This window comes from Planococcus citri, chromosome 1, assembly GCF_950023065.1.
Source record: "Planococcus citri chromosome 1, ihPlaCitr1.1, whole genome shotgun sequence".
In the NCBI taxonomy this organism is placed as follows: Eukaryota; Metazoa; Arthropoda; class Insecta; order Hemiptera; family Pseudococcidae; genus Planococcus; species Planococcus citri.
The window spans coordinates 90,576,368-90,602,979 of NC_088677.1; the positions used below are offsets into that span (position 1 = coordinate 90,576,368).

The 26,612-nt window shown below is 37.5% G+C and overlaps 3 protein-coding genes across 7 annotated transcripts in view; 2 read left to right on the forward strand and 1 right to left on the reverse strand.

Annotated features, from left to right (window-relative positions):
• Positions 1–26,612, forward strand: part of LOC135841143 (zinc finger MIZ domain-containing protein 1-like) — a 172,255-nt gene that overhangs the window by 66,131 nt on the left and 79,512 nt on the right. The gene's annotated exons all lie outside the window — the stretch shown is intronic.
• LOC135841133 (myosin heavy chain 95F-like) lies at positions 10,465–20,351 on the forward strand. Its single transcript, XM_065357953.1, has 23 exons — positions 10,465–10,769; positions 11,300–11,484; positions 11,737–11,810; positions 11,930–12,059; positions 12,191–12,355; positions 12,480–12,742; positions 12,901–13,050; positions 13,131–13,390; positions 13,483–13,640; positions 13,746–13,910; positions 14,376–14,599; positions 14,717–14,923; positions 15,053–15,277; positions 15,406–15,613; positions 15,732–15,856; positions 15,964–16,080; positions 16,205–16,425; positions 16,531–16,621; positions 16,737–16,879; positions 16,971–17,103; positions 17,225–17,342; positions 17,653–17,874; positions 17,988–20,351. Exons 1-23 carry the CDS (start codon positions 10,765–10,767, stop codon positions 18,221–18,223), a joined length of 3,825 nt encoding a protein of 1,274 aa, XP_065214025.1. The 5' UTR covers positions 10,465–10,764; the 3' UTR covers positions 18,224–20,351.
• Positions 19,746–26,286, reverse strand: LOC135841247 (fatty-acid amide hydrolase 2-B-like). Of its 5 annotated transcripts, XM_065358111.1 has the most exons (11): positions 25,967–26,282; positions 25,704–25,887; positions 25,275–25,500; positions 24,554–24,771; positions 24,283–24,397; positions 24,007–24,155; positions 23,655–23,792; positions 23,369–23,464; positions 21,252–21,386; positions 20,942–21,124; positions 19,746–20,736 (listed from the first exon to the last, which is right to left on the reverse strand). In XM_065358111.1, exons 2-11 carry the CDS (start codon positions 25,863–25,865, stop codon positions 20,638–20,640), a joined length of 1,521 nt encoding a protein of 506 aa, XP_065214183.1. In that variant the 5' UTR covers positions 25,866–25,887; positions 25,967–26,282; the 3' UTR covers positions 19,746–20,637. The 5 variants fall into 5 exon arrangements, with proteins under 5 accessions (XP_065214183.1, XP_065214200.1, XP_065214192.1 ...); XM_065358128.1 differs by lacking the exons at positions 25,704–25,887; positions 25,967–26,282 and adding an exon at positions 24,908–25,083 and having other exon boundaries at positions 25,159–25,297; XM_065358120.1 differs by lacking the exons at positions 24,007–24,155; positions 24,283–24,397 and having other exon boundaries at positions 25,967–26,286.

Consider the following 26,612-nt stretch of genomic DNA (forward strand, 5'->3'; position numbering starts at 1 on the left):
CAACCCTTACATCATCAAACCAACGTATCAGTACTACGAGTAAGATTACCTACTCGCAATAATGGCAATTCAGAACACATCCAAAAAGAAAACCACCCTAAATGGTACATATATCCAAAAATTTACTAACCATTCCCGTAGATACTACAGAGAAGATAACACTGTTCTGAAGAACAGAGAAGAAAGCCTTCAAAAGTCAATAAAACAGCAGCAGCAGTAACCACAACATCATCAGATCGTCGGGTTCAGTTTATTTTTTAATAACATTTCGCAAATTTTTCACGTTTCAACAATAAGTTTTATAAAATCTACCTATTTATGTACTTATGCTAGCGTGAGGCTATATCATTTTCTTGGTGTAGAGAAATGCGGAGTAGGTAATAATCGGTTTTTTAGGGTTCATTTCAAGTTTCTCTCATCTTCAGCTATTTTTTGAGACCTTTTTTATGCTGAAAATGTCCTATGGCCTGATCGGAGATTCGAACCTGCGACCTTTCGTCCCTAACTACCTATAATCTGACCACAAGGCTACGAGGACACTGAAAAAACTGATGGGCATTCGTTACATTAAAATACGGTGTACTGAATACCCGGAAAGATGAGAATCGAGGAACGACTCAAAATTCCGCAATTCAATACATTAAACATGATGTTACTGTGCTAATCCACGGAAGGTACCCATTACATGATTTTCTGGTAATGTAGGTATGTATGTATTACAGTAATGCAGTCCACAGTACAGTGACACAATGCATTTTTTCTATTTGTATGCAGACGATAATGTAGCTATTAGATAACGTAACAAGTAAAGAAAGAAAAGCACAAAACAAGCATAAAAACCATAAACATTGATCAAAATTACGTAAAATTCTTTAAAATAACACGGGGAAATCATCTTAACACTATTTCAAAGAATAAAAATATCAAAAAATTGAAAATTTATAGAAAAAATTATGCAGCAACGTAATGAAATATTAGAAAATATCGTACATAGATAAATTAGAAAGTTGAATATTCACACATATAAAGTTTAACAATTTCAAAACAAAAAACCAACATAAAGTGCAGGACACAACCGAGTAAAGAAGACAGAAATCCCAAAAACACAATGTTTTATCCATTTTTGATAGAAACGTCTTTCCACTGTGGTATGTACATACATAGTAACTACTTACTTTTATTTTTATTCGAAAAAAAAAAGAAAATAAAAAGATTACCTTACCTAGTTGGCCAACATGAAATTAACGAATTCGAACTGCATGGTTGAATAATGCCTTTCAGCTCATCAAGCTTACTTAGATTAATTTTCAGCAGCCTGATCCATGATTTGCCCATGAGGGCCCTCGCTCATATCGGGACACACTGTAATTGTCAATCCTTCGAAGATTTAGGTCACTTCCGGTATTGACCACAAATTCAACCGGTGTGTTGTTTATTTTCAATATAATGGCGAAGTCCTAATAATTAAATTCATTTTATTAGTTGCCTAAATCGTTCACTTTCTTAAATGTTTTCAGTTTAAGGCACGCAATTAGCAGCTTTTTTACTACACCTCAGAATTTGCGGAATGAGAACGGGGGGGGGGGGGGGGCTCTGTGAAATTTTCTCAGAACTTCAGTTACACTCTAAGGTATAACATATATTTTTTGTGGAGCTCAAAATTCAGTACCATACAACATGCTCGAGAAAAACAAAATTTTTCAAAAAAAGTGCTTTTTCGTCATTTTTTGCCGTGTTTGGAATTGCAAAATGCAAGGTGAAACGTTTTGAAAAAAATGAAAGGGTATTCCCAGGTAAAATAGGCGAAATGGCCATGTTCCTAGATTTGGAAAATCATGATGGTTTACTGTCGAGTACCTGCAAAAATAATTTTGAGCTGATTCCGCCCTCCCCCTAACCCACTTCGCTTGAGACAGTACAGCCAAAAAACGCGGTTTTTGCGAGAAAAATTCTGTATCCGTGAGTAGTGGGGAGTAAATTCTGGTACCACGCGGAGTGTGCAGGAGCCTGGGCCTTTCTACACAATTTTTTTCAAAATTTTAGTGATGGGGTAAAATTGACATTAGAAAACTATGAACCACCACAGCTCCGGACTGTAAAGAGTCAATCCCAAAAATGCACCTCACGGTAAAAAAAGGGGATTTTGAAAAAGAACACGCTAGGAAGACTTGTCATCATTCAAAAAAAAAAACTTCCAAAAAATCTTTACAATTAGACAACTAATTGAAAAAAATTATCCAAAAAATGACCCAAAACAAAAAATTACTGATATCTTCTTTGCAGGGAGTTGGAGAATGATTGGTTGGTACTGTTGGTACATACTTACCTACCTGTAAGTACCTATTTCAGAGTAGGCTACCAAACTGTTTCTATCATTTTTTACATACAACAATATGAATATTGCATCGAATTTTCATTGCAAAATGAACAAAAATTTCCCAACTTCCGCCCACTTTTTCAGACAAATAGCCTACATTTCCATTTCCAACATTCATGAAGTATCCATGATCAAATTTAATTAGTCATCATTAGAAAATGAGCGGAAGTTGGGAAATTTTGTTCATTTTGCAATGAAAATTCGATGCAATATTCATATTGTTGTATGTGAAATGATAGAAACAGTTCAGTTGCTTATAAGGCAGCCAGCCTACTCTGAAATAGGTCCTTACAGGTAGGTAAGTATGTACCAACCAATCATTCTCCAACTCCTAATTTTTTGTTTTGGGCCATTTTTTGGATAATTTTTTTCAATTAGTTGTCTAATTGTAAAGATTTTTTTGGAAGTTTTTTTTTTTTTTTTTTGAATGATGACAAGTCTTCCTAGCGTGTTCTTTTTCAAAACCCCATTTTTTTTACCGTGAGGTACTTTTTTTTGGGGGGGGGGGAGAGGGGGATATCATCAATTTTTTCTGATAAATTTGTTTGAGACTACCTATGTTCGTGTTCGCGATGAAATGCAATTCAATTTGATTTTAGTTCGTCATCTCGATCAGTTTTAAACAGCAAAAGGACCTATTTATTGAAAGTACGCTATACCGATGAATATCCAAACATGAAAAAACTGCTTGTTAAAGCTGATTTGGATTTTGCAGTTTGATAAAAAATTACGTACTTGAATGAAATTCAAACTAAAATCAATTCAATAAATCCTTATACTCTTTAAAAATGATTGCGATCTCGAACTCGAATCAAATTTAATTTCATTTCATCGTGAACACGAACATAATTCCAAACAAATGAAGAAGAATTTGAAAAATTATGAGAAGGATGAAATTGAGAAATATAACCACTATACTTAGTAGAAAAAATTTATGAAAATAATAGTGCGGTACCTTTTACACAATATGAAAATTTCCAAAGGTTATAGGTGGATATAAGTATGGTGAATTTGCCCCCGAGAGCTTCAGGGTTGACATTCTTCCGCTCCCAACATGCTTCTTTATGATTCTCTCAAACCAAAAACTGAAATAAATTTTAAAATTAAGATAAGTACACGGTTCCAAAACCTTAAAGGTATTTATTTTTCTATACCTAAGCTTACAATTTGGACGTACTTACAATATTAATTTTGAAAGCTCGAACAGCGATATCCATTCCAGGAATTTTATTTTAAGGTGGTTTTGGTAGAAAATGTGATTAGCCAGATTAGCCTGAACAAAGGGAGGGCAAAAGCTGTTGAATGTTTGATAATTCAAGAGGTTGATTGGAATTAATTTTGGAGTGAGAATAAGTTGGTTTTGCTAACCTTAACGAGTTACTGTTTTGAAAATGTTGTTAATTCAAACAAAAAATAAATCAAAAATTTATATTAATTCGAAATTTAAAACGGCATGGAATTTTAGATGTAAAAATTTACTTACTTTTCACGTCCGCAAGTTTTATACCTGTGCACACTGTTAGTGTCCATCCTTTGTAGATCTTCCCTTCAAAGGTGACCTTGACAGGGCCTTCGCCTATGGGCCCAGTTCTCTACTACCCAGCAGCGAATCCCTCGATCGTGCATTGAGATCGTTGTAATGCCGGTGGTGGTTCTATTTTTCGGTACACTTCTTCGGAAATGACGATGAGGTCACTTGCTGTGTCCAGTTGTCCACCACGAAATCTGCAGTTGTTGAATTAATTTTGATTTCGATGCGCAAGTACTGGGAGAACATGTTCTGAAATTAAAATTTGCATTACATACATTTATACTATTATAAGTAGTCTTATGTTATAGGTACCTATTAACTAAATCTTTTTTATTGAACAATATTGCGAATTGAAATTCATTTTATGAGTTGCCTAAATCTTGCGCTTTCTTAAATATTTCAAAAATGGAGGAACTGCTATTAGTGTATTAATTTTCTACAAAAACACAATTTTCTAGGGGGGGGAGGAGATAGTGAGTCATTTTTAACCTTTTTGAGGTTGTTGTGAGCTGAGAGTTCCGTAGAAATAAATTAAAATTGGTTGAATTTAAACGATTGATTTTAATTTATCAAAAACGATAAACTGCGATTAAAACACAATTAATACTTTATACATTCGACAGAACTAATATTCAACTTTTAAAGACAGATAAAGCTTGAGCATTTGTCTCTCGAACTCGCTACAGACCGGGTGATCAACTGATCAGTCGTCTGTATTTTATAATTACAGAAGACCGGCCAACTGGCCAATAGGAACGTATTTCTGTTATGTCATGATACTTACGATGATGTATTGTTTGTAAGTAGGTATATGTACTTATTGTTTTTTGTCAAAATAAGATTTTTCGGTTATAGCTAATGTAGGTCATAACAGCGGTTCTCATAGTTTGAGTGAAACCAAAGTGAAGATCTGGTGATTTCATCATAAGCGATAATTTATCACTCAAAGGTTACAAAACAGAAAAAAATCATCTCGAGAGAAATTTTCACATCGCAAAAGAGGAAATTTGAAAAAAAGTTTTCGCTTATTTGCGACTAGAGAAACGTGTATAGTGGAATGAAGAAAAGTGTGTAAATTATAAAGTAACAGCAACTAAAAGTAGAAATCACCAGTCATTTTGAAAACAAGATACTAATAAATTTTCAGGAAAAAATAAATAAAAACGCAAAAAAAAATGGGCAAACCATATTTCCTAAAGTTACCAATATCCAGAGAACGTGAATTGGGCATCTGGTGAAAATGAATAAATAAATTATCTGATGATTTCTGTTTTTAGTGGCCGTTACTTTACAATTTTTTTCAAATTTCTTCTTTTGCGACATGAAATTTTTTTAAGAAATTAGGGTATTTTTTTTTCTATTTTGTAACCTCGGAGTTATGCCTTATGATGAAATCACTAGATCTTCAATTCGGGTTTACTCAAACTATGAGAACCTCGAAAGGGTTAAGCATAAGAACATAACATGATATTGGTAGGTCTAGGTATCTTATCATAATTGATTAGTTTATTCGCGACAGCTCGCGCTTCATAGAGGAGTGAGAGTGAGATTTACTAAGTGGTCTGTATCTTACTCGAATATTTTATCAATTTTAATCAAGTACATATTACGAAAAAAAAACCTACTTGTAAGGGTTTAATCCAATCAATTCCCATAAGACTATATTGCAGCTGTCTGGCACAATTATAGTTTTCACGGATTTGTATATTTTTCTTTTAACCGTCACATCATATCGCACCTCGGGAGTAATAAGGTGACATCTCAAAAAAAATTGATTTTGATGTTTTTGCATTTTTGGGGTTTGTATGACCCCCCTCAACCAAAAATAACACTTTGAGTTGGGTACATTATCTAGATCATGTAAAAAACCCAAATGGGCTAACTCAAAATCCCAACAACATTGCAAGTTGTTTGGAGTTATAAGGTGACATCTCAAAAAACTCCACCTTTTTTTTTAGCAAATTTCATACATACAAAGTGTTAACAAACAGTTTTGATTGTTTTGAATGTTTGTCAGTTAGAAATAGTCACAATGAGTGCATTTTTTATTGGTTTGTACCAAATTGAAAAAATTTTTTAAATTGATCACTTTTCAGAAAAATGAATTTGCACATACAATGAAATTTTAGTTTTTTGAGAAAAACTCAAAAACTAAGCACTCTAGAAAAAAACTAACGACATTATGTCGATTGGAAATTTAATTCTCTACAACTTTGTTATAATGAAAATTTTTTTGGGTGCTTCTTTTCGCCCCCACATCAACTTTAATGAAAGGTGCTAACTCAAAATGTTTTCCAAACATTGAAATATTTTCTCTTTAAGATTTTATTTTTCAAATTATTCTTATGCTAAATGAAGGTAAGATACCCAATCTTTAAAATGAGATGCTATTCATTCCTCACAATTAATTATAAGTTGATAAAAATAATGATTCAAGTTTTTAAAAAAAAGAAAATCACTCTCCTGTAAAATTTCACTTTTTTGAGATGTCACCTTATTACTCCCAAGGTGCGATATGTAGCCTCTCCTAACGTTGGTATTCTCTCCCTATGGTAGTTGGTAAGAGTCTCCAATATATGGCAGCAGTGTTGTGTTATTTTCTCGATGTCACTTTCTGTAAAAAAAAAAGTTACTTCACTCCCAGAGTCGACTTGTAAATCAAAAGGCATGCCATTCAATTCTACAATGGTCCCGAAGTCCATGGGTGACATGATCTGAAATATTAAAATTTGAACATGTAGGTATTATTAGTAGGTACTAGGTAGGTATAGGTACTTACAAAATTTGATATTCTGATTATTTCGCCCTTTTAGCCCAAAAACGGGTTACAGATATATAACGATGAAAATATTGTTTAGGTAGGCTAAAAAAATATAAAATTGACGCAATTCGCTCTCACTTATTATGATGGGCCATCAGCCATCACCGTCACGACCGTACAGTCCGATTGAGAAAGGGAAGCCAATTACCAGTTTGTTTTTCCCCCTACATTAAGTATCGCGATGATTAATTCAATTTTTTTTTCATGTGCAGAATATTAAATAAGTTGTCGTAATATATTTGTAACCAGGGCCTTTAGCCTAAGTTGATGTATATGGCTCATAAAATAAATAATTACCTAAATAAAATAAAAATAGTCGTTCAATTGTAACTTGTAGTTAGGCCTAAGCTACGTACCAAATGCATAAAGGTACGTAGCTTTTTCAATAACAGAAACTTGTTGAGAACACTTACCTAAATAAAAAAATGATGAAAAACTTGAAACGCTTTAATTTTATTTGTGTGTGTTTTTTTTGGTAGCTTTGCAGTGGTAATGATGAAACAAATGATGCAAAATCCAATTTCTTACTGACAAGAGAGCCCCCCCCCCCCTACATGATAATCTCCGATTTGAATGAAACTTGGGATGGTGGGGAAAATGACCTTAAAAACCCCTATCCTCCAATTTTCAGCTGCATTCTGAGACATTCTGGAGCCTCCAGAAAAATTTATCCACCCCTTCTGAAGCAAATTCAAAATTCTGGAGAAATGAAAATCTCCCTGAAGGTCCCAGAATGGCTCGAAACGGTGAAATTCGAATTCCGGAGGGCTCATTCGAGTTAGTTTTAGGACTGATTTTCACGATTTTTGCTGATCAAGCGCGTATTTTTTTAAAGGAAAAGCGTCCCTCAAAATAATCCAAAAACGGAAAGTTGTCTTTTGGCAGCTGAAATTTTATAGTAAGGGGGATTTCAGAATACGCTCTTTCCAAAAATCGCGATCCCATTCAAATCGAACTTGGAAGGCGGACAACTCGAGTAGTTCCCTTGTGAGTCCTATTTCCACATCGAATTTTTGTGCTATTGTTGTGTCATGTGTTTCAATTGAATTTTGACATTTCTGTGCTAAGAATTTTCCTGCTATGAATTTCACGCGATGAATTTTCTGGACATTGACTGACGTGAGCTATATGCGCTGCGCTCAGATTCGATTTTACGTAGATCTCCATCTCGAATTACCTATCTACTCGTATTTATATTAGTGGCGCGTATGTACGAGTGTCTCGTTTGTATCCTGTAGGACTAGACTCTTCAGTCTTGACGAAAAAGACATGAGACGTAGAAAAAAGTCGCGTTAGTGTATCCGAACTGAAAGAACATACCTACCTATGTGCTATGTGTTTATGTATTGTATGTAATTTATGAGCTCGACGATACATAACTTGTAATAAAGCTTGTAGGCGTTCTGCCTGCGTGCAGTGCCAAGTTGACATTCAAGTTGGAAATTTTGTGCTATTCGCAGTGTACGAGTATATTGCATCCTTTTCTACAAAGTGATTCTAATTTTAACTGCGCCATGTGTCTTACGAGTATGTACTATGTACCTAAACCTATATGTCATTGCCATTGAAAATGGTAAGTTACACAGAGAAAATGAGCCGTGATACATGCGTCACCGTCACATTCCGTCCAAAATAAGATCGTCCCGTCAATCAAATTCTAGTAGAAAATACGGTACTCTGTACCGAGACACCGAGAGGAAAGGTGATTACGTCGATTCACAGTTGACACTGCGCAGCGAAAAAGTTCATAGGTAGGTAGAGGTACGTGACAAATACAAGCACCAGCACCAATAAACCAAGTTCTTCGCAGTGATGAGCAAATGCGTGAAATATGTCTCTTTGATTAACGGTCCGATCTTTGTTTGAACAGACTATAGCACTGACACTGAGCGGTGACCACTGACCAGGTATCTTTCTATTGTAGTGGGCAGTGGGCAGTGGGCTATGTTATAGGTTAGTACGTTCAAAATGCTCATAAAAATTTTTGTATTGCATGTTCCTGCTATACCTATCTCGATTTGTGGTGTTTCGCTGCCGCTGGTGGTTCCACCAATCAAAAAAATGGTTCCAGCTTCAAAATACATATAGCAAAAAATCAAAAAAATATTACTTGTATTTCGCTCATATTGCCTAAAAGATACGAATTCTTATTTCAGTTTTGTATTTGGTAAAGAAACAAAAAATGTCAATGATAAGGGTATTTAAAAAGAACTGATTTCTGAAAAGGGTTTTGAATTTTGATAGTTCTTCTTATTGAAATCTTTCTTGTTCTGGTTGTTCTTTTCCTCAAAAACTCAATTGGTAGGTACTAAATGGTTCTTCTAAATTATTCTTTCCGAATAATTTTACCTATTTGGTAGTTCCAAATGGCGATTGTTCCAAATTGTTAAATTTTGTGCAGATTTTCAAAAAATGAGCTAGTAAATGAAATGACATTTTTATGACATTTGAGCCTGTAAATTTGGACGCGAAACTGAAATATGGAAAAATAAGTGGAATATTCGTGTTCGGCGTAAAATTCTAATGCTTTTTGACACCTCTCTGACAATGTTAACCCCAACTCATTTTAGATGGGTGGGGGCGGGGCCGGGTGTCCCAAAAGTTTCCAAAAAAGTGGTCAGGTAATGAGCGGATTTCTGCGCATTTTGGATTTTGGATACGTTTACGTTTTTATGGACACCTTCTCCGATACAATGAAACCTCGTGTAACATTTTTTTCCCAGTAGGCAGTCAACAGACGTAACATTAGGGCTACTAGCCTTAGTAACAGGGATGGAAACCGTAACCGAAATTTTTAACCGAAATGAATTTTAACCGCTAAAATGAGGCAAAAACTGTAACCGTAACCATAACCATAACCGAAATTATTGATTTGAAATTTTTTAACCATAACCTTGACCGATTTATTTTTGTGTTTTGGTTAAATACATAACAGTTATTTTTTTGAGTAAAAATCTCATTTTTTTCGTGTAAAATATGACATTTATTATGGTTTTTGAGAAAAAAAGGTCTCAATTTGTCTAAAATTTTCTTCAAACTCAAAAAATGGCTGTAAAACTACGTTTTTTTTTTCGTTTTTTTGGCCGCAGGCGCACTTTTTTGACATAGAAGTGCAATAAATTTTTGATAAATGAAAGAAAACCGTAACCTTTATTTTTAACCGTAACCTTTATTTTTTTGGGTTATAACCATAACCCTTAACCGTAACCATAATAAATAATTTTGAAAAAAATAACCGCTAAAAAAATAACCGATATTTTTTTTCATTTCGGTTTCCATCCCTGCTTAGTAACATAACATATACCATAATATCAGTGATATCTTCCAGCGCTTCAGTTAACGTTAACAATGAGAAAATGTGGTTCGTTTTTCGTTTCGCGTTCCGCTGCATGTTCCGTACCGTTCTCGAAGAAAGAAGTCACAAGGCACGACTCATGACCGCTGCTCAGTGCTCATAGCTCACATGTGGAGTATTTTTCGGCCGCGAGTCGCAGTTTTTATTTTTATTTTAAAGATCCCGTTTGATGCCGTCGGTGGCTCGGTGCCGTATACAAATTATTTATTTTTAAAAATAAAAATGATGAAATGAACTATGAAGAAATCGAAAAAGTAGGAATTTGATTTATTATAAACGCTATTATAAAAGTTGAGTTACGGTTACGATCTTAACTTATTGCTCCGTTACGATGCGTGCGTCACGACGCGCGTTCAAATTGCGTTATCATTTTTTGTTGGTCGTTATCACTTATCACTTATCAACACCAACAAGCAGACAAGCAGCAGCTGAGGGTGTTGGTGTTATCGAGTGAGTTTGTACTATTTGAAACATCAAACGCAACGCAATAAATATTAGAGCGAACGTTTTTAAATTGAAACGGATGCTGTTAATTTCTAAAAACACACCTCATCTTGGTGGTTGTGAATTGTGATGGTTGCTGTACCGTGTACCTGCACGTCCACACATTCAGACTGTGTCGAATATTTTGAAAGAGGATATATACTCGTAGAAATTTGAGACCTAATGGATCATTAAATATGATGTAAGTGTACCTAGTACATATCTATTTATGTAATTCGAATGTGTTCGCGCGATGTGTAAATAGACGGAGATTATTCGATCATCAGGATATAAGTCTATTATACGGTATCTACTGAGAGCGCAAAATATTGTTATGATCTGTCGAATTGAACATCTGTCGTTCTCATTTGTTCGTTTCAGTTCAACGGAAAACGAATTAGGTATCTTCTTGTCTTTATCGCAATGTTTAACTACCTACGTACGGCGTACCTATTATTATACCAAGAATACCTACTAAATACTCTACGAATAATAATTTTATTTTGGCTAGCCATCGCCGCCTTTGAGTACTCGCACTTTGCACGGGTACTCGTAAATGTAGGTATTAGGTAAATGTTGATACATGTACATAACATGCATGCACGTAAATATTCAAATGACAAGCGTGTAGTGAAGTGGTAGCAGGCGCGGCGCCAGCGCCTCCTCCTACTTCACCACAATAATATTATTATGTATACGTGCTTACATACTTGTTGTGTTGTGTTGACATAGAATGGAAAACCAGAAAGTATGGGTTTCGGACCCAGTCGAAGGCTTCGTTATGGGACGCATCGTAGATATAAAAGTGGACCAAGTTGTAGTTCAGCCACTCAATTCTAGCAGATCTGCCATAAGCTGCGAGCTGGATCGCGCCTATCCGGCCGAGGAATATGACAGCAAAGATGTCGATGATAATTGTAAGAGACGACCATACAAATTACCTACTCGTATTACTTACATAGTTTGTCAATCTTTTTTCCGCTTCGACTGCTGTACGATAATTTTTCATTCACTTTTCTACGCCAACGCGCATATTTTTAAATTCATACGTCTTGTCGTATGCACATTGCCCAACGCCCATATTTAAGGTTGCCTCGGCTTCTTACAAACGTAAACGTACCTCTACCTGGTACCTCGACCTCTACATTGGTGTAATTTCTACTTTTCAGGCGCTCTAATGCATTTGAACGAAGCCACACTGTTGAACAATGTAAGACTGCGATATCAGAAAGACAAAATTTACGTAAGTGTTTAAGTGTTGTATGTGTTAACCTATACTCGAACTCGTAGCTGCGATGCGAATTTCACAGCTTGCGATTTATGTATACTTTCGCCTTTACTTTTTTATTCGTATCATTGCAGACGTATGTTGCGAATATTTTGATCGCCGTAAATCCATATTTTGAAGTTAAAAATCTGTACACTCAATCGACGATGCGTTCGTATCAAGGCAAATCCCTGGGCGTTTTACCTCCTCATGTCTTTGCCATAGGTGAGCTTGATTTGAAATACGAGTACCTACTCGTAGCAATTCTCACATCATACTTACCTAACCTAACCTACATTGTGTACCTATCCTTGTCTATAATGTGTTGCATATCGATATTTCGTACCCGTCAACAGCGGATAAGGCGTTTCGCGATATGAAAGTATTGAAGCAGTCTCAGTCGATTATCGTATCAGGAGAGTCTGGAGCCGGTAAAACCGAATCTACCAAATACCTATTGAAATATTTATGCGACTTGTGGGGCTCGGCGGCTGGACCTATCGAGCAGAAAATTCTGGATGGTACGATAAATTTATCTGCTTATGCGTATTCGTATTCTTTAGTCTGGCAATCTGTGTCAGTGTGTCTGTGTCTTGAATTACTCGATTACACGATACACGCGTGTGTGTGTATTTTGTTGCGCAGCTAATCCGGTGTTAGAAGCTTTCGGAAATGCCAAAACAACTCGTAACAACAATTCGTCCAGATTTGGAAAATTTATGGAAATACATTTCGACAGTCGTTATTGCGTCGTCGGTGGTTACATATCGCATTATTTGCTGGAGAAATCGCGTATTTGCGTGCAAAGCTCCGAAGAGAGGAACTATCATTTTTTCTATTTACTTTGCGCCGGAGCGCCGCAGCATTTGCGAGAAGAATTGCAAATCACAAATCCGGACCATTTCAATGTAAGTGTTACTTATGTGTTGAAAAACCATACTATATACTTAGGTGGTTACTGGTTAGGTACACTGTACAGTGTAGGTAATGGCCAATGGTATCCGCGGACAATTTATTTTATATGCCTTGTTTTTTTTTTTTTTTTTTCGCTTTGCGATACTCGTAGTACCTGAGAAAAGGGTGTACTCAATACTTCACTAAAAACGCCACCGAAAAAACGTTGCAAGCTGATCAAATTAGCGCAAATCATAAGAAAAAGGGCAATTTGAAAGATCCGCTTTTGGACGATGTGATTGATTTTCAAAACGTGGACAGAGTAAGAGCAATTATGTATGTAGTATTACTTTCATCTGCTTTCCGTTCACAATAAATACGTATGGTGTGTGTACTGTGTAGGCTTTGAGTAGCATCGAATTATCGGAAGTAGAAAAATACCATATCTATTGCTTAGTGGCAGCTGTGCTGCACTTGGGCAATATCGAATTCGAAGAAAATACCGATAACAATAAAGGCGGATCGAAAGTTTCGGACGAGAGTGAAAAATGGTTGAAAATAGCCTCCCAACTGTTGTCGGTAGACTGTGACGAATTAAGGCAAGCTTTGCTCACCAAAGTCATGATGACAAATCGAGGAGGTGTCAAAGGAACCATCATAATGTATGTATCCATTTTTTTTTTTTTTTTTTTTTTTTTTTATTCGTTCATCGTAGTCCTCTTTTTTCTCAATTCCACTTTCAATGTTGCCGCAGGGTGCCGCTAAAAGTGTACGAAGCGAATAACGCTAGAGATGCTTTAGCCAAATCAATCTACAGTCGATTATTCGATCATATCGTGAAAAGAATTAATGAAAGTATTCCGTTCAAAGCGTCTAGTTATTACATCGGTGTTTTGGACATCGCCGGTTTTGGTAAATATCGCCTTCGCCGCGTAACGACGCTAATTTCATCGATACTTTATTGTTGAAATTTGAAATACATACCAAACTCTAATCATTCTCCTCGGCGTTTTACAGAATACTTCACTACCAACAGTTTCGAGCAGTTCTGTATTAATTATTGCAACGAAAAGTTGCAACAATTTTTCAACGAACGTATTCTCAAAGACGAACAAGAGCTGTATGAAAGGGAAAGTTTACAAGTGCGAAAGATTCAATTTGTTGATAATCAAGACTGTATAGGTAAATTAATCATCGTATGTACTCGAGTTACCTGTTCAATAAGTATGCCTATTTTACTGTACCATACGAGAGCTTGGTACCGCGTGAAAAAGTGCAAAATTTCACTATGCAATATGAAATAGCAAAAAAAAAAGATTTGAAATTTCACCCAAACAGAGGAATTTCCAGCAGTTTATGTTTATGATTCAGATTATCAAAAACTTTGATTAAAAATATTTCGGATGACATTTGTCATTTTTAATGAAATTCTGGGGCGAGAGTTGGAAAGTACGATCAAAAGTTCTATTAAATTTTTGACAACATCGAGCATCGCAATTCACGGATTTTATGATGTTTCTGTAAAATGTTTGCTGAAAATAGGCTCTAACCGTGACTAATAAAATTAAAATAGAGTTTCGCCGGGTTAACCATAAACAAATTGAGCACTCGTGGCTCATTCATTCACATTGGTTCGTTGATTTGTAGATTTAATCGAAGCTAAAAGCACGGGAATCTTCAGCTTGTTGGATGAAGAATCGAAATTACCTAAACATAGCGCCGAACACTTTACTAACGAAGTGCATCGTCAGTGGAATGGCCATTTTAGATTGAGCATTCCGCGTAACTCAAAACTCAAGATACACAGGGAATTACGAGACAACGAAGGGTTCCTGGTTAGACATTTTGCCGGCGCTGTATGTTATAAAACGGTAAATTTTGAATTTCATTCCAATCCGACGCACGCTTTGAAATCTCGCGACTGCGAGTTTCGTTTAGTAGGTATAAGTAGATGGTTTTTAAAACGCTTGTTCGTTTTTTCTGCTAAGGACCAATTCATTGAAAAAAATAACGACGCACTTCACGCGAATTTGGAAGGCTTGATTTTGGAAAGTAATAACGCATTTGTGCGAGCGTTGTTTGAAAACAGCAGCGACCTCAGTACCACCCTCAACAAGGGCAAGTTGACTTTCATCAGCGTCGGTTCAAAATTCCGTACTCAGCTTTCCGAATTGATGGAAAAATTGAAAAGCACCGTAAGTTGCCAACCCATTTGTTTACTACAAATAAGTCAGCACCTTTTTTTTGCATGCAAATTGCAAATTAACACGCGGAAAGACCGAGTTCAGTACGAGTACGAGTACAGCTTGACGATTTGTTCGCAGGGTACCAATTTTGTAAGGTGTATCAAACCAAATCACAAAATGGTGGATCATTGTTTCGAAGGTGGTTCGATTTTGTCGCAATTACAATGCTCGGGAATGACTAGTGTTTTGGAACTAATGCAACAGGGATATCCATCCAGGTGTCCTTTTAACGAGTTATACAAAATGTATCAAAAGCTGATGCCTTCTAAATTGGCGAGATTGGACAGTAGTCTGTTTTGTAAGGTAATATCACCGCTATTGTTCCTCCTCACTGGAAAAGGTTATCCCAGGTCCGTAAATATGTACATAGACATACGCGAATGAATAATGAAAATGCGCCTTCTCGTTTTCTTATTTGTTTACCTACGTAGGCGTTATTTCGAGCTATCGGTATGAGTGAAAAAGATTATAAATTTGGCGTCAGCAAAGTATTCTTCAGACCTGGCAAGTTTTCTGAATTTGACGCCATAATGCGCGCAGATCCGGAAAATCTGGCCAGCATGATTTCCAAAGTTGAAAAATGGTTGATCATGTCTCGTTGGAAAAAAATGCAATGGTGTTCGTTGATGGTAATTAAATGTACGTATGTAATATTTATATGTACCTAATCGGCCCTGAGAATATTTTACCTACTCGTAATACGAGTACTTAGCTCACATTGATGTTTGTATTGTATGTATTGCGTTGTTCCAATCAGTGAAAAACAAGATACTGTATCGACGAAGTTGCCTAATCACAATCCAAAAGAATGTTAGAATGCACTTGGCGAAAAAAAAGCATAGGCATCGTTACAGAGGAGTAATAAAGATGAACAGTTTAAAAGTGAGTTTTGAACCAGTGCAATACCGACCGCGACCTTGCGATGGAGATTTTATTCGTTTATCTTATCTACCTATATTATATTATACAATCGGCGTTAATTTTTGCAGTCTATTTTAAACAAAATGAAACCATTAATCACCCAGTTAAAAGAAGGAGAAAATAGTTTCGTAGAGAATATGAACCAGCTGCAGTTGAATTTCGATGCCAGTATTATAAAAATCAAGGTGAGTGTGCTGATAACGGTGCAGCTTCTTGACACCCGTTTTTATGCGCGAGCCATATGAATTACATGTATCTAGACCTACTGGCTACTACCCGTCTAACAGTTGATATCATTTTTGTACGTAGCACAATGAAGACATCAGTGCCGATGAAATTGATAAAATGTACGCAAATTTAATGAATGAAGCGAATAAGCAACTGGGGGAATTGCAACAAAAAGTTGCCAAACAAAAGAGCGCGGAAGAACAGCTCCGCATTCAAAAATTGCAACAAGACATGGAAATTGAACGAAAAAGAAAAGTAGAAGAAGAAAGGAGGAAAAAGGAAACTCAAGATTTGAAAAAACAGTTGAGTACCGCACTTCAGTGAGCTTTAATTACTCGTATTCCTTGGAAATTGAACGATTATCAAATAATAAGTACCTACCTACGTATTTTACTCAACTAACGCAGGAAAATAGAGATTGAAATCAGAAGGAAAGCTGAAGAACGAGAGCAAGAGAAACAAATGTTGGAAATGCCCTCAACTACGAATCCCCTTCAAGTTTGTAACAAATACAATATACATACATACTTATGTAGGGTACTAAAAAACAATATTGGTTTTCTGTGGAAAGATTACTTACTGCGTGGGTGGGTGTGTGTATGGGTAACTTCAGTTTCAGATTGAAGAAGAGCAGAAAAAAATTGAAAAACGTTTGAGAGAAAAATTAGAGCAAGAACGCAGGGATCACGAATTGGCATTGAGATTGGCCTGTGAAACAAATAGTGCACTCGATGATGCGCAGCCCTCTGTTACTAGGTACTCGGTTCTATTTCATTTTATTTATTTATTTTTTATTTCGTCCAATTATTCTTATCACATCACTGATCGCATGCTTCACAAATTACAGTATTAAAGAAGAGCCTAGTCTGAATCAGTTACTCGCTGGGTCCAACGAAGACGGCAAATATAACTTATCTAAGTGGAAATATTCGCAGTTACGTGACATTATCAACACATCGTGTGACATAGAACTTCTCGAGGTACCTATTTGAATCTCAGCAATTTTATCAAGTTTGTCGATGTGTTGGCGCATAAGCGAAACCTACGTAAAAGTCATTAAATACTGTACTGTACTGTACTGGCACATTCGTTGTTTTGTAGGCTTGCAAAGCTGAATTCCATCGTAGGCTGAAAGTATACCACGCGTGGAAGGCGAAAAATAACAAACGAAGCGTATTGGATGAAAATGACAGAGTACCCCGTTCTATTTTAGAAGAAGGTTAGTGGTGATGCTATAGCTAGTAGCTACTCGTATATACCCTTGTTCTCCAAGGAATGAGGGCAAGAATACAATAATGATCATCGAGTAATTAGAATCATTTGCCAGATTGTGTATTTTCTTGGACATAAGTGTACATTTTACATACATAAACAAAATTATCCCTTTTTTTGACATTTTGACGTCAGTGAGTGAGCGAGTGTGTGTGTGTGTGTGTGTAATCAAAATCATGAAAACGTTGATGTACTTACTTTTGGACATCAATGCGTAGATTTTAACGCTATCGTATGATATGTGTTTTTTTACGCAGCTAATAAACCAAAAACTGGTATGAAAAAATACGAAGCAGATATAAATTCGCAAAGATACTTCAGAATACCATTTGTAAGACCGGCTAGCAGCAATTCAGCCGCCAATGGTATCGCAGATCTTAATACCAAAAAAGGAATGTGGTACGCTCATTTTGATGGTCAATATGTAGCTCGTCAAATGGAACTACACCCGGAGAAACCACCAATTCTATTGATAGCCGGTATGTTTCGGATTTACGAGTCGAGTCGAGTACTGCCTCGTGTGTAAGATTAGGCAGGCTACGTGATTAAAAATTATCCACTCTGATAATCGCGTGTTTTGGTATATTGGCAGGTAAAGACGATATGCAAATGTGCGAACTAAGTCTAGATGAAACTGGATTAACGCGTAAACGAGGAGCTGAAATTGTCGAAAGCGAATTTGAAAAAGAGTGGAAACGACATCACGGCCCTCCGTACGTGCGTTCGGGTAATCCGAATTCAGTAGGCACTAGTGCTAGTGCTATAGATCAGCGTAATGGTAATTTGTATCGTCTCGGTAATGGTAAAACATCTATCGATGTTTCCTAACCCTGGTCCCGCAGGTAACTTACTTGACAAACTGTAACGATTCTCTCATCTCGTGGCATTTATCTAATCTCGTACATACCTATTATAAGTAGTAATGTGTTCCTAAAATAATTAATTACGAACCGATTTTTTTTCTGATGAAATATCATATATCTGCCTTGCCGTGAAATTTGAGAAATTTTTGCGCCTGTGTGTACACGAGTGTTCTTTGCTACTACATGTAGGTACAGGTACATATTTTATGTACGAGTATCTAAGTTCATTCTGATCAAACTAAAAATGTTTCTTACGAAACGTTAATTCCAAGTCTTTCATTTAGTGTTTATTATTTCTATTCCCACTTACATTCCCATTTGCGGGTACATACTCGACACTCGTATACGCTCAAGTCATTTTCACGTTGAATCAAATTGAATAGTACATACTCGTACATAGGTAAGGTATGTAGTTACTCGAGACTGAGAGTATTTTTTACATACGTTTAATACGTAGGTGATGTGAGTCGAGCAGAAAAGAACACGATGATTGTTTGCAAAAGTTGAAGGTGATATTCTCTGTTCTAAAATTTGTGCCATTTCATATGACAACTACAGGGCTCGTACTCTGTTTCTTTTCAAGTTTGTTACTTTTTCTACAATTTTGTTTATTATACTCGTGGTTAATTATTTTTTAATTTCCAAAAATTTGAAAATTTTCACGCCTAATCTAAAAAAAAAGTGAATATATTTGCGAAAGTAGGTATTTGTAGGTTTGTTTACACTTTTTTATTTTTTTCGCACCGACTACTGTGCATTTTCAGCATTCCGGCTACAAAGCACTGTCTTTTGCTAAAATTCTAAAAGTCTCACTTTTCTGCCAAAAATCGCAAAAATCTCATCTTTGTACCAAATTTTTAAGTACTTAGTCTCGTTTCTGGCTGAAAATTGTCAAATTGTCCGAGAGTCTTGTTTATTGTCAAAAAATTCTAGCTTTTTAGCTGCTGAAAAGTCTCACTTTTCAACCTAAAATTTCAAAAAATGCTATTCTTTTGCTAAAAAAAAAAACATATTAAATTGAGTGCTATTTTCAAAAACTATCCAAAAGCTTCGTTCCGGTACACTTGTCAGAAATTACAAAAAGTATCAATTTTTGCCGATAATTCCCCAAAAAGTCCCGCTTTTTGCTGGAATTGTTGAATCGCTTTTGGCTAAAAATTGTGAAAAATGCTCGCTTTTTAACAAAATTTTTAAAGATAGGTTGTTGTTTCACAAAAAATTTACAAAAAATTCCAAAGTCTAAAGTCTCGCTTAGTTTTGCTAAAAAAAAATTCCAGAAATTGCAAACATTTCTATTTTGTTGACTTAAATTGTCGAAAAGTTGCGATTTTTCATCAAAAAATTTCGGAATAGTTCAGCTAAGTAGGTATTTAAAATTAAAAACCAGAACATTCCATTTTGTAACGTTCCGTTTTGTTGTGCGAATTTGTTCTACATTATATAATGCTTTAACGCGTTTTAGGCCTATTACCTTTTTGGAAAAAAAATCAGTACGAGCTCTGCAATTATTGCGAATGCGAGTGGGTTTGGTCCCAAATACATACGTAGACGTACAACATAAACCTAGCAATTGCCCAATTGGGTTTCATAACCATTATACGCGTACTTGTGTAATTTGAGCATATCTATACCTACGTATGCTTCGCAACATTCCTATCCTATAGATGATGATTTATCATTCAACACATCGCTGTGATTTTAATCGGATGGTTTAGATTTTTTGTTGTTGTTTATTCGTTTAATTTTTTTTCATCAGTATTGTGATTATTTCGATGTATAGGATTATAAATCCAATTCTCGAAAGAAATAACTTTTAAGTACCTCGGATATAGTTAACCATTTTTTTTTCTTCTCCTAAATAAATAATTACAAGTAAGGTGCATTCCTCGTGACAGCAACACTGTAATAACATTATTATATAAAAGTTTGTAATCTATAATAATACGTAATAAGTAATAACTGTAAAAATGTATTACATTTTTTCAGTTCACATTTTTGGGAAATGTGAACTATAATTAATTGGAGTAGGTATAGGTATACCGATCGTTGTTTCGAACATGTACACATTTTTGCAATACATAAATAATAAACAACTTACGTATTTGAAATTCGTGATGAATAACACTAATGATGTCACCAATACATAGTGTTGTTAGCTTACCTACAAATAGGTATTGTGTAGTACATACAATATACATATGTGGTGTGATGAGTACGTCTTGCTATTGGCAATGGATTGCTGATGAGTGTGTTGTTGCAAATTTCAAAAAGTTGGTCGTTTCTCGTTTGTTGTGTGTTTGCAGCACCAGCTTGCTAGCGTCAGCAATTTGGAAAGTGTTGGCTGCTTGTGAAGCGCGCGAGCGTGTTGCGTGTTGCGTGTTAGGCGTGCTCGTATGGTGGAATCCAACCGCCGAAAAGATTTTCCAGTTCTTGGGCTACTTTGAAGCATAAATGATCGCAACCGCGAGCGGCCACCACCTGTGTAATGTGCAGATACAGATACGTATTTTACGAGTATGTATTCGTAGGTTGTTGTAAGAGAATATTCCCAGCGGCAGCCAGTATTACGAGTACATATACAAAATACATATTTCAGTCATAAACTGCAGCAAGAGCGAGCCTATCTATGTACGAGTAGGTACTAGGTAGTAGGTAGTAGTAAGTCTAGGTACATTCTACGTACTTGTATGGATAATGGCATGTCATTGCAATCGTATCCAACTGGTACAGCGGTGCTAGCCAAGTCCAAAGCATTCGTGAAATAATCGTAGCAAATGTTGTAAGTTTTACTTAAAGATTGATACCTGTAGCACGCGGATTCGGACCACGTTGGCATTAATAACACGCCGTTTGAACCGAGCAATTCCTGCCGCAAAACGCAAATACACCGCACTATTCTATTAGCAGTCTACTCGTAGTATAGGACAATAGGACATGGGTAATCTGCTGCGACTACGATCGAGATTTTTTATTACTCGTACTTAGCTACTTACCGACAGTTTGGTCTTCAAGTTGTGTATTTGTTTAGTGTACGATTCGTCGCTCATTGCCCAGATATTTTTCAACCAACCGTTAGCGACGAGTTTCAATATATTTTTTATGACTCCGTTGCCGCAGTTTCTGGCCTCCTGTTGTAAAATCCGAGTGACGAAGTTGAGCTGGCGCCCGACAAGGTAGCCGAAGCCGCCGCAGCAGCAACGGCAGCCGCCGAAGCTACTCGATAAGAGGTGGCCAGCTCCGATTTGAACAGACTCGCATCGCTGTGAAACTTTTGCAACTATGTACGAGTACAATTTCAGCTTCCCGAATTGGTTTGAAATTTTTTCAAAATTTTTCAACAACTCGCGCAGAAGGCGCGGAAATTACCTTATACTCGTAGGTACGTACGAGGGTTTTCAGTTTCAGACCGTGGTTTTTTTTTTCTTCAAAAGAGGCGTTCGGTTCAAATCAGAGGCAGTTATCGTACCTCGAGTAGTTGCGTGATAGTGAAAGTGGCGTGAAAAATCATAAAGGAATAAGGTACGTAAACGTATGCCTACGAGAGTATATGTACCTACCTACCTACCTACCTACGTATGAAGCATATGTTTCCAAAACGCACCGAGTCCAAAAAAATATTGATAAGAAATTCGTGGTACTTACTAGATACTTAGAACAATTTAGAAACGTAGAAATGGCCCAAATTGACTGAATTTTTGATATGTTGTAGCCAAGACCCTTGGGCACAACATATCAAAAAATCAGCAATTTTGGGCTGCAACTTTATGCTACGTACGTAGATGGCCTTGCAACTTCAGAATCTTTGAAAATGGACTTGGTGCGTTTTGGAAACATAATGCTTCATATGTACATACGTACACGTAGTTAGATCGCTGAATCGATTTTGAAACTTTCTCATGTCGATTGATTTACTCGTAGTACAACCTGTCTATATTCTATAAGTACAACGTACGGCAGTAGTTTACTCGTAGGTATTCGCGAATTCACGCATTTTACCATTCCCTACATACATTTCAGCAACAAGGGATATTTATCACGTATGTATTGCTGTTTTTAGTGTTGGGGGGCGTTGTGTCTGCTCACCTCGGCTTCGCCTCGGTTGCGCTGGTCGCTTTGTCGTTCATACTATGTCGGTTAACTTCCCTCGGCCTTCGGCCTCGGTGAGTACAATTTTTTTATAAACAACCGCAAGTGCTACATACACGGTAAATGTCCAGCCTCCGTCTGAACTCACCAAGGGGAGTAATGTCGATCGAGTGAAATATAAATTATGAACGGCTCGGCTTCGCCTCGCCTAATTCGGCATACTATTCGAAAAATAAAAATAATATTAATAAAATACACTTGAAAAAAAATTTATGGTAAAAAAAAATTTTCAAAAATTTGGAATCGAGCGGGGATCGAACTCTGGACCTTCCGATTACTAAGCCTTCTGTCCTGCCACACCGCCATCGCTGCTGGTTGCAAGAACTCGTTTTCGAACGCTATAGAAGCAGCGGAACAACGACGAAAACGAAAACTACTTATATACGCGTGCGCGCGCATGTACGCGTTGCTGAAACGATGTAGGGAATGCTTAAATGCCGAATGCACACTAAGTGGCTGACATCTGGCGGATTTTTGCGTAAATGCTGAAAAGGGGGAACTGTGCAAAATTGTGATAAGACATTTTTATATTGTGGAATATTTTTCAACTCAAATTTGCAACTGAATGATTCGGATTTGAGTAATTGAAAAAATTCATGACACCAGAACTCATTTGCAAACGTATTTTAAACAAAAATGAGAAAATTGTATATGAGCAAAAGAGTTGTTTGATGTCTTTGAGTAAAGAAAAAAAATTGTTGGCCACTAAATTATTAATTTTTGCGTTGTGAATTGTAATCTGATTGGTCAATAGTCTCCAGTTCCCCCTTTTCAGACAATAACAACAGCGATCCAAGCGATTCGTGAATTCGCGAATATTATGGGGTGTGTTGGGTGTCTGTGTATGTGTATTGCGTACAATACCAACATATGTACATTGTTGGCCGGGTTGCATAAGAAATACTATAGAGTAGGTAAGGTACGTAAGCTAACGTAAGTTACAAAGGTATAGTAAGTCACTCACTCGTGTACTTATGTCCTTCTCGGTTGCTAAAACAGTCATTTTTTGAAAATGAGTTAATGATATTTCCGGAATTTTGTGAAATTCTTCTACGTTTATCTGTAGGTAGGCATGACATGACATATGTAATGTATGTATGTATAGTATACTAATGTATGATGTTGAAGGTACGTACGAACTACGAGTACCAACTCTGCGCGCGTTATCACTTTAGCAAATTAAGTTAGTCTATCTACAGTACTTACACTCTACGGGGAATACCTACGTACGAGTAATATTCGGGACTAACCTGTTTGACCAAACAATTATGCTGTGTTTCGAAGTGAGTCGCTGCTTGTGAGATTTTGTCACTTAATGTACGATCTACAGCGAAGAAGATGCGTTGGAATTGGTGAGAATGATAGATACGAATGTACTGAAGATCTATCTGAAAATATGTACTCGTATTGTAAGTACGGTAACGGTACACAAGTAGGTGCTCGTACGAGTAGGTAGAGGTACATTGGAACGCGTTTGAGGGCGATTACCAGAATTGGGCCTAGGACCCTTGGGACCCTTGGGACCCTGGGTGAATCGTTTAGACGCGGATAAGTTGTGTGCCTGGCTTACGGCTTACGGCTTACGGCTTACGGCTTACCTACCATCGAGGAGTGTTGTATTTTATTGTCGCTCAGCACGTCCATCGCCAGTTGCAAATCGATTGCGTAACGACATAGCGGTCCTACAGACAGCATATCCAGCAGGGGTTTTTGCGAGAAAACAGTAACGTGTCCGTTGGTCGAAACGATGGCTGAAACACGTCGGTAATTTTATGAGACCGAGGTCCTAGGCGCCCTACGCTATTCTAACGTGACGCTATAATGCGCTCTCCGGCTCTCGTAATTGTACGCGTACGCGTACGCGTAAGGCTAACGAACCGTTGCTCGATGTCTTATGGCCGTAAATTCCGCAAAACGCGGCCGGAATTCGAATCGATCCGCCAGCGTCCGAACCCAAACCCAGCACGGAAGCTGCAGATGCAATCAACGCCGCCTGTCAAATCAGTGTGTAGGTAGCTATTAGCTAATTAGGCACAGTGATTGAGACCAGCAGAAAGCTACGAGTATGTAGGCCTATATTGTACCGTGTACCCTACTCCTACTTATCTGGGTGCTGCTTACGTTAGTAGCTAGAGTTACTGGTACTTACTTCGCCGCCGGAAGATCCTCCGCTCGATTTTCTGCTGTCGTACGGATTAGCGGTGTAACCGATTAGGTCGTTGAACGTTTCTATGCCCAAACTGTACGCCGGAGTACTGGTTACAGCGATCGGTATTGCGCCAGCCTTTATTAGCGATTGTACCGCATCGCCGTTGTACGCAGCCTTTCGCTTCTCGTACCGTTTCACACCCGTCGAAAATATCATACCTACGCGAGCAACGTTTCCTTTACGTTAGTGCGATTTATTCTTGGGCTTACCTACGTACAATGAGTAGGTGCGTATTGTGAGGCTGACCTTATTGAGTACGAGTACGCCGAGAGTAGTACCTCTACCTAGACCTACTTGTAATTGCGGTACATATGTATACAGGGGTCGGCGCGGCGTAAGTCGGTATTCGCATTCGAAAACTGATGCGTTCTCTTTAACACCCTGTTGTGTGTACCTAGTGCGTTGTGTTCGTAAAAGATCCCACCAACACCTTTGTAATAATAGTTTCGTTCTCGTTCCCCGCTATGTCACTACAGAAAAAAAATTAATTTTTGTTTTAAAAATTTTTTGTTTGTGCAAATCGGAAAATACTGACTTACGCCGACCTCTAAGTATTCAATTGCAGATAAGCAATACTCGACACTCGTACCCGTGTATGTACGTACAACAGTGTACATCTTTGCGATTCGAGTGCATAGTGCAGCGCAGCGCAGCGGCGTACCTTTCATCGAACAACACTCCTTTATGGTGATCGGTATGCCCAGCAGCGGCTTCTCACGTTGTAATTGCGATTGCGAAACGTGCAATCGTGTAGTTGCGAGAAATTTGTCGGCCTTTTCGGCATCGGCCAGCGCGTCTTCGTAGCGCTCTTCTACGATGGCGTTCACAATCGGGTTCACCTCCTTGCATCGTTCCACAAACGCCGAGACTACTTGCTTGCACGTCAACTACATACGAGTAACAACAACAACAACACGAGTACAGTACAGTAGTTACAGTACACATACGAGACGAGTAGTACGTCATATTTGTTTAGACTACGCACCCCGAAGCTGATAGTCGTAATTGATTAGGTGTACCTAACCGAGCGCTCACTACCTGCGAGTAATCGAGTATACCTATTGCTTATTACCTTTATAACTAGACCTACCTCTCGTGCACGAATTTTTCTCGCCAAAACAGTCGCGCTAGTGGTCAGAATAACGTTCGCTGTCGGCGGAATTCGTTTGCGGTTCGAGAAAAAAGCTATCAAGTAGTAGAAAGGCGCCGCGAACGTCTCCAGTACTCGAATTACAGCGAATACAATCGTCATTTCTCAGCTACCGTTACAAAACCTGAAAACCGATGCGCACCGCGTACTTTTGCACTGCACGTCATATTTGGCCGAAAATTACAGCCGAGTTGGGTAATTACCTTTTTCGATTTTTTCGGGGTTGCCGTCTTCCGCTTTCTGGTCTTTGGTCTTGCGAGATGAGCGATCGCTTCTTGCACTTGGCGAATTCGAATTGTTTGAGATTTCCACCAACTAAACGGCGCGACGCGGTGCCATATGTGTGCGACAATCGGACAGCTAACTAACTAACTAACTAACTAACTAACTAACTAACTGTAACTACGTAAATACATACGTACGTTGAGTACTCGCGCAGCGTGCAGAGCACTATGTACATATGTATTATTGTATTTGCATAAATGCGTGTATACTTTTGTTGGATAATTAGGCGTAAGTGGCGAGTGGCCGCGAGTACTACATAGTACCTACATACCTATTACCTACCTGTATTTTATTTCGGGCGGGGGTCCACTTCAACCTCTTTCTCTTTTCCCCCTCCTTCCAAAAGTGAGAAGGTGGATGGAGGGAGCGAGCGAGCGGTAGTGTGGCTAATTAAAAAACGGATATTTCAACGGCTCGCTCGAGACGACGCGTTGACGATATTTTGAGGAAATAATCGAATGTAGGTGACATTGCTTCTTTTGTCTCGCTGCACCTCTGCTCGTCTGTACCTAATACCTATACCTACGCCGATGCCGTACACAAATGCGAATGCTAATTTCAATT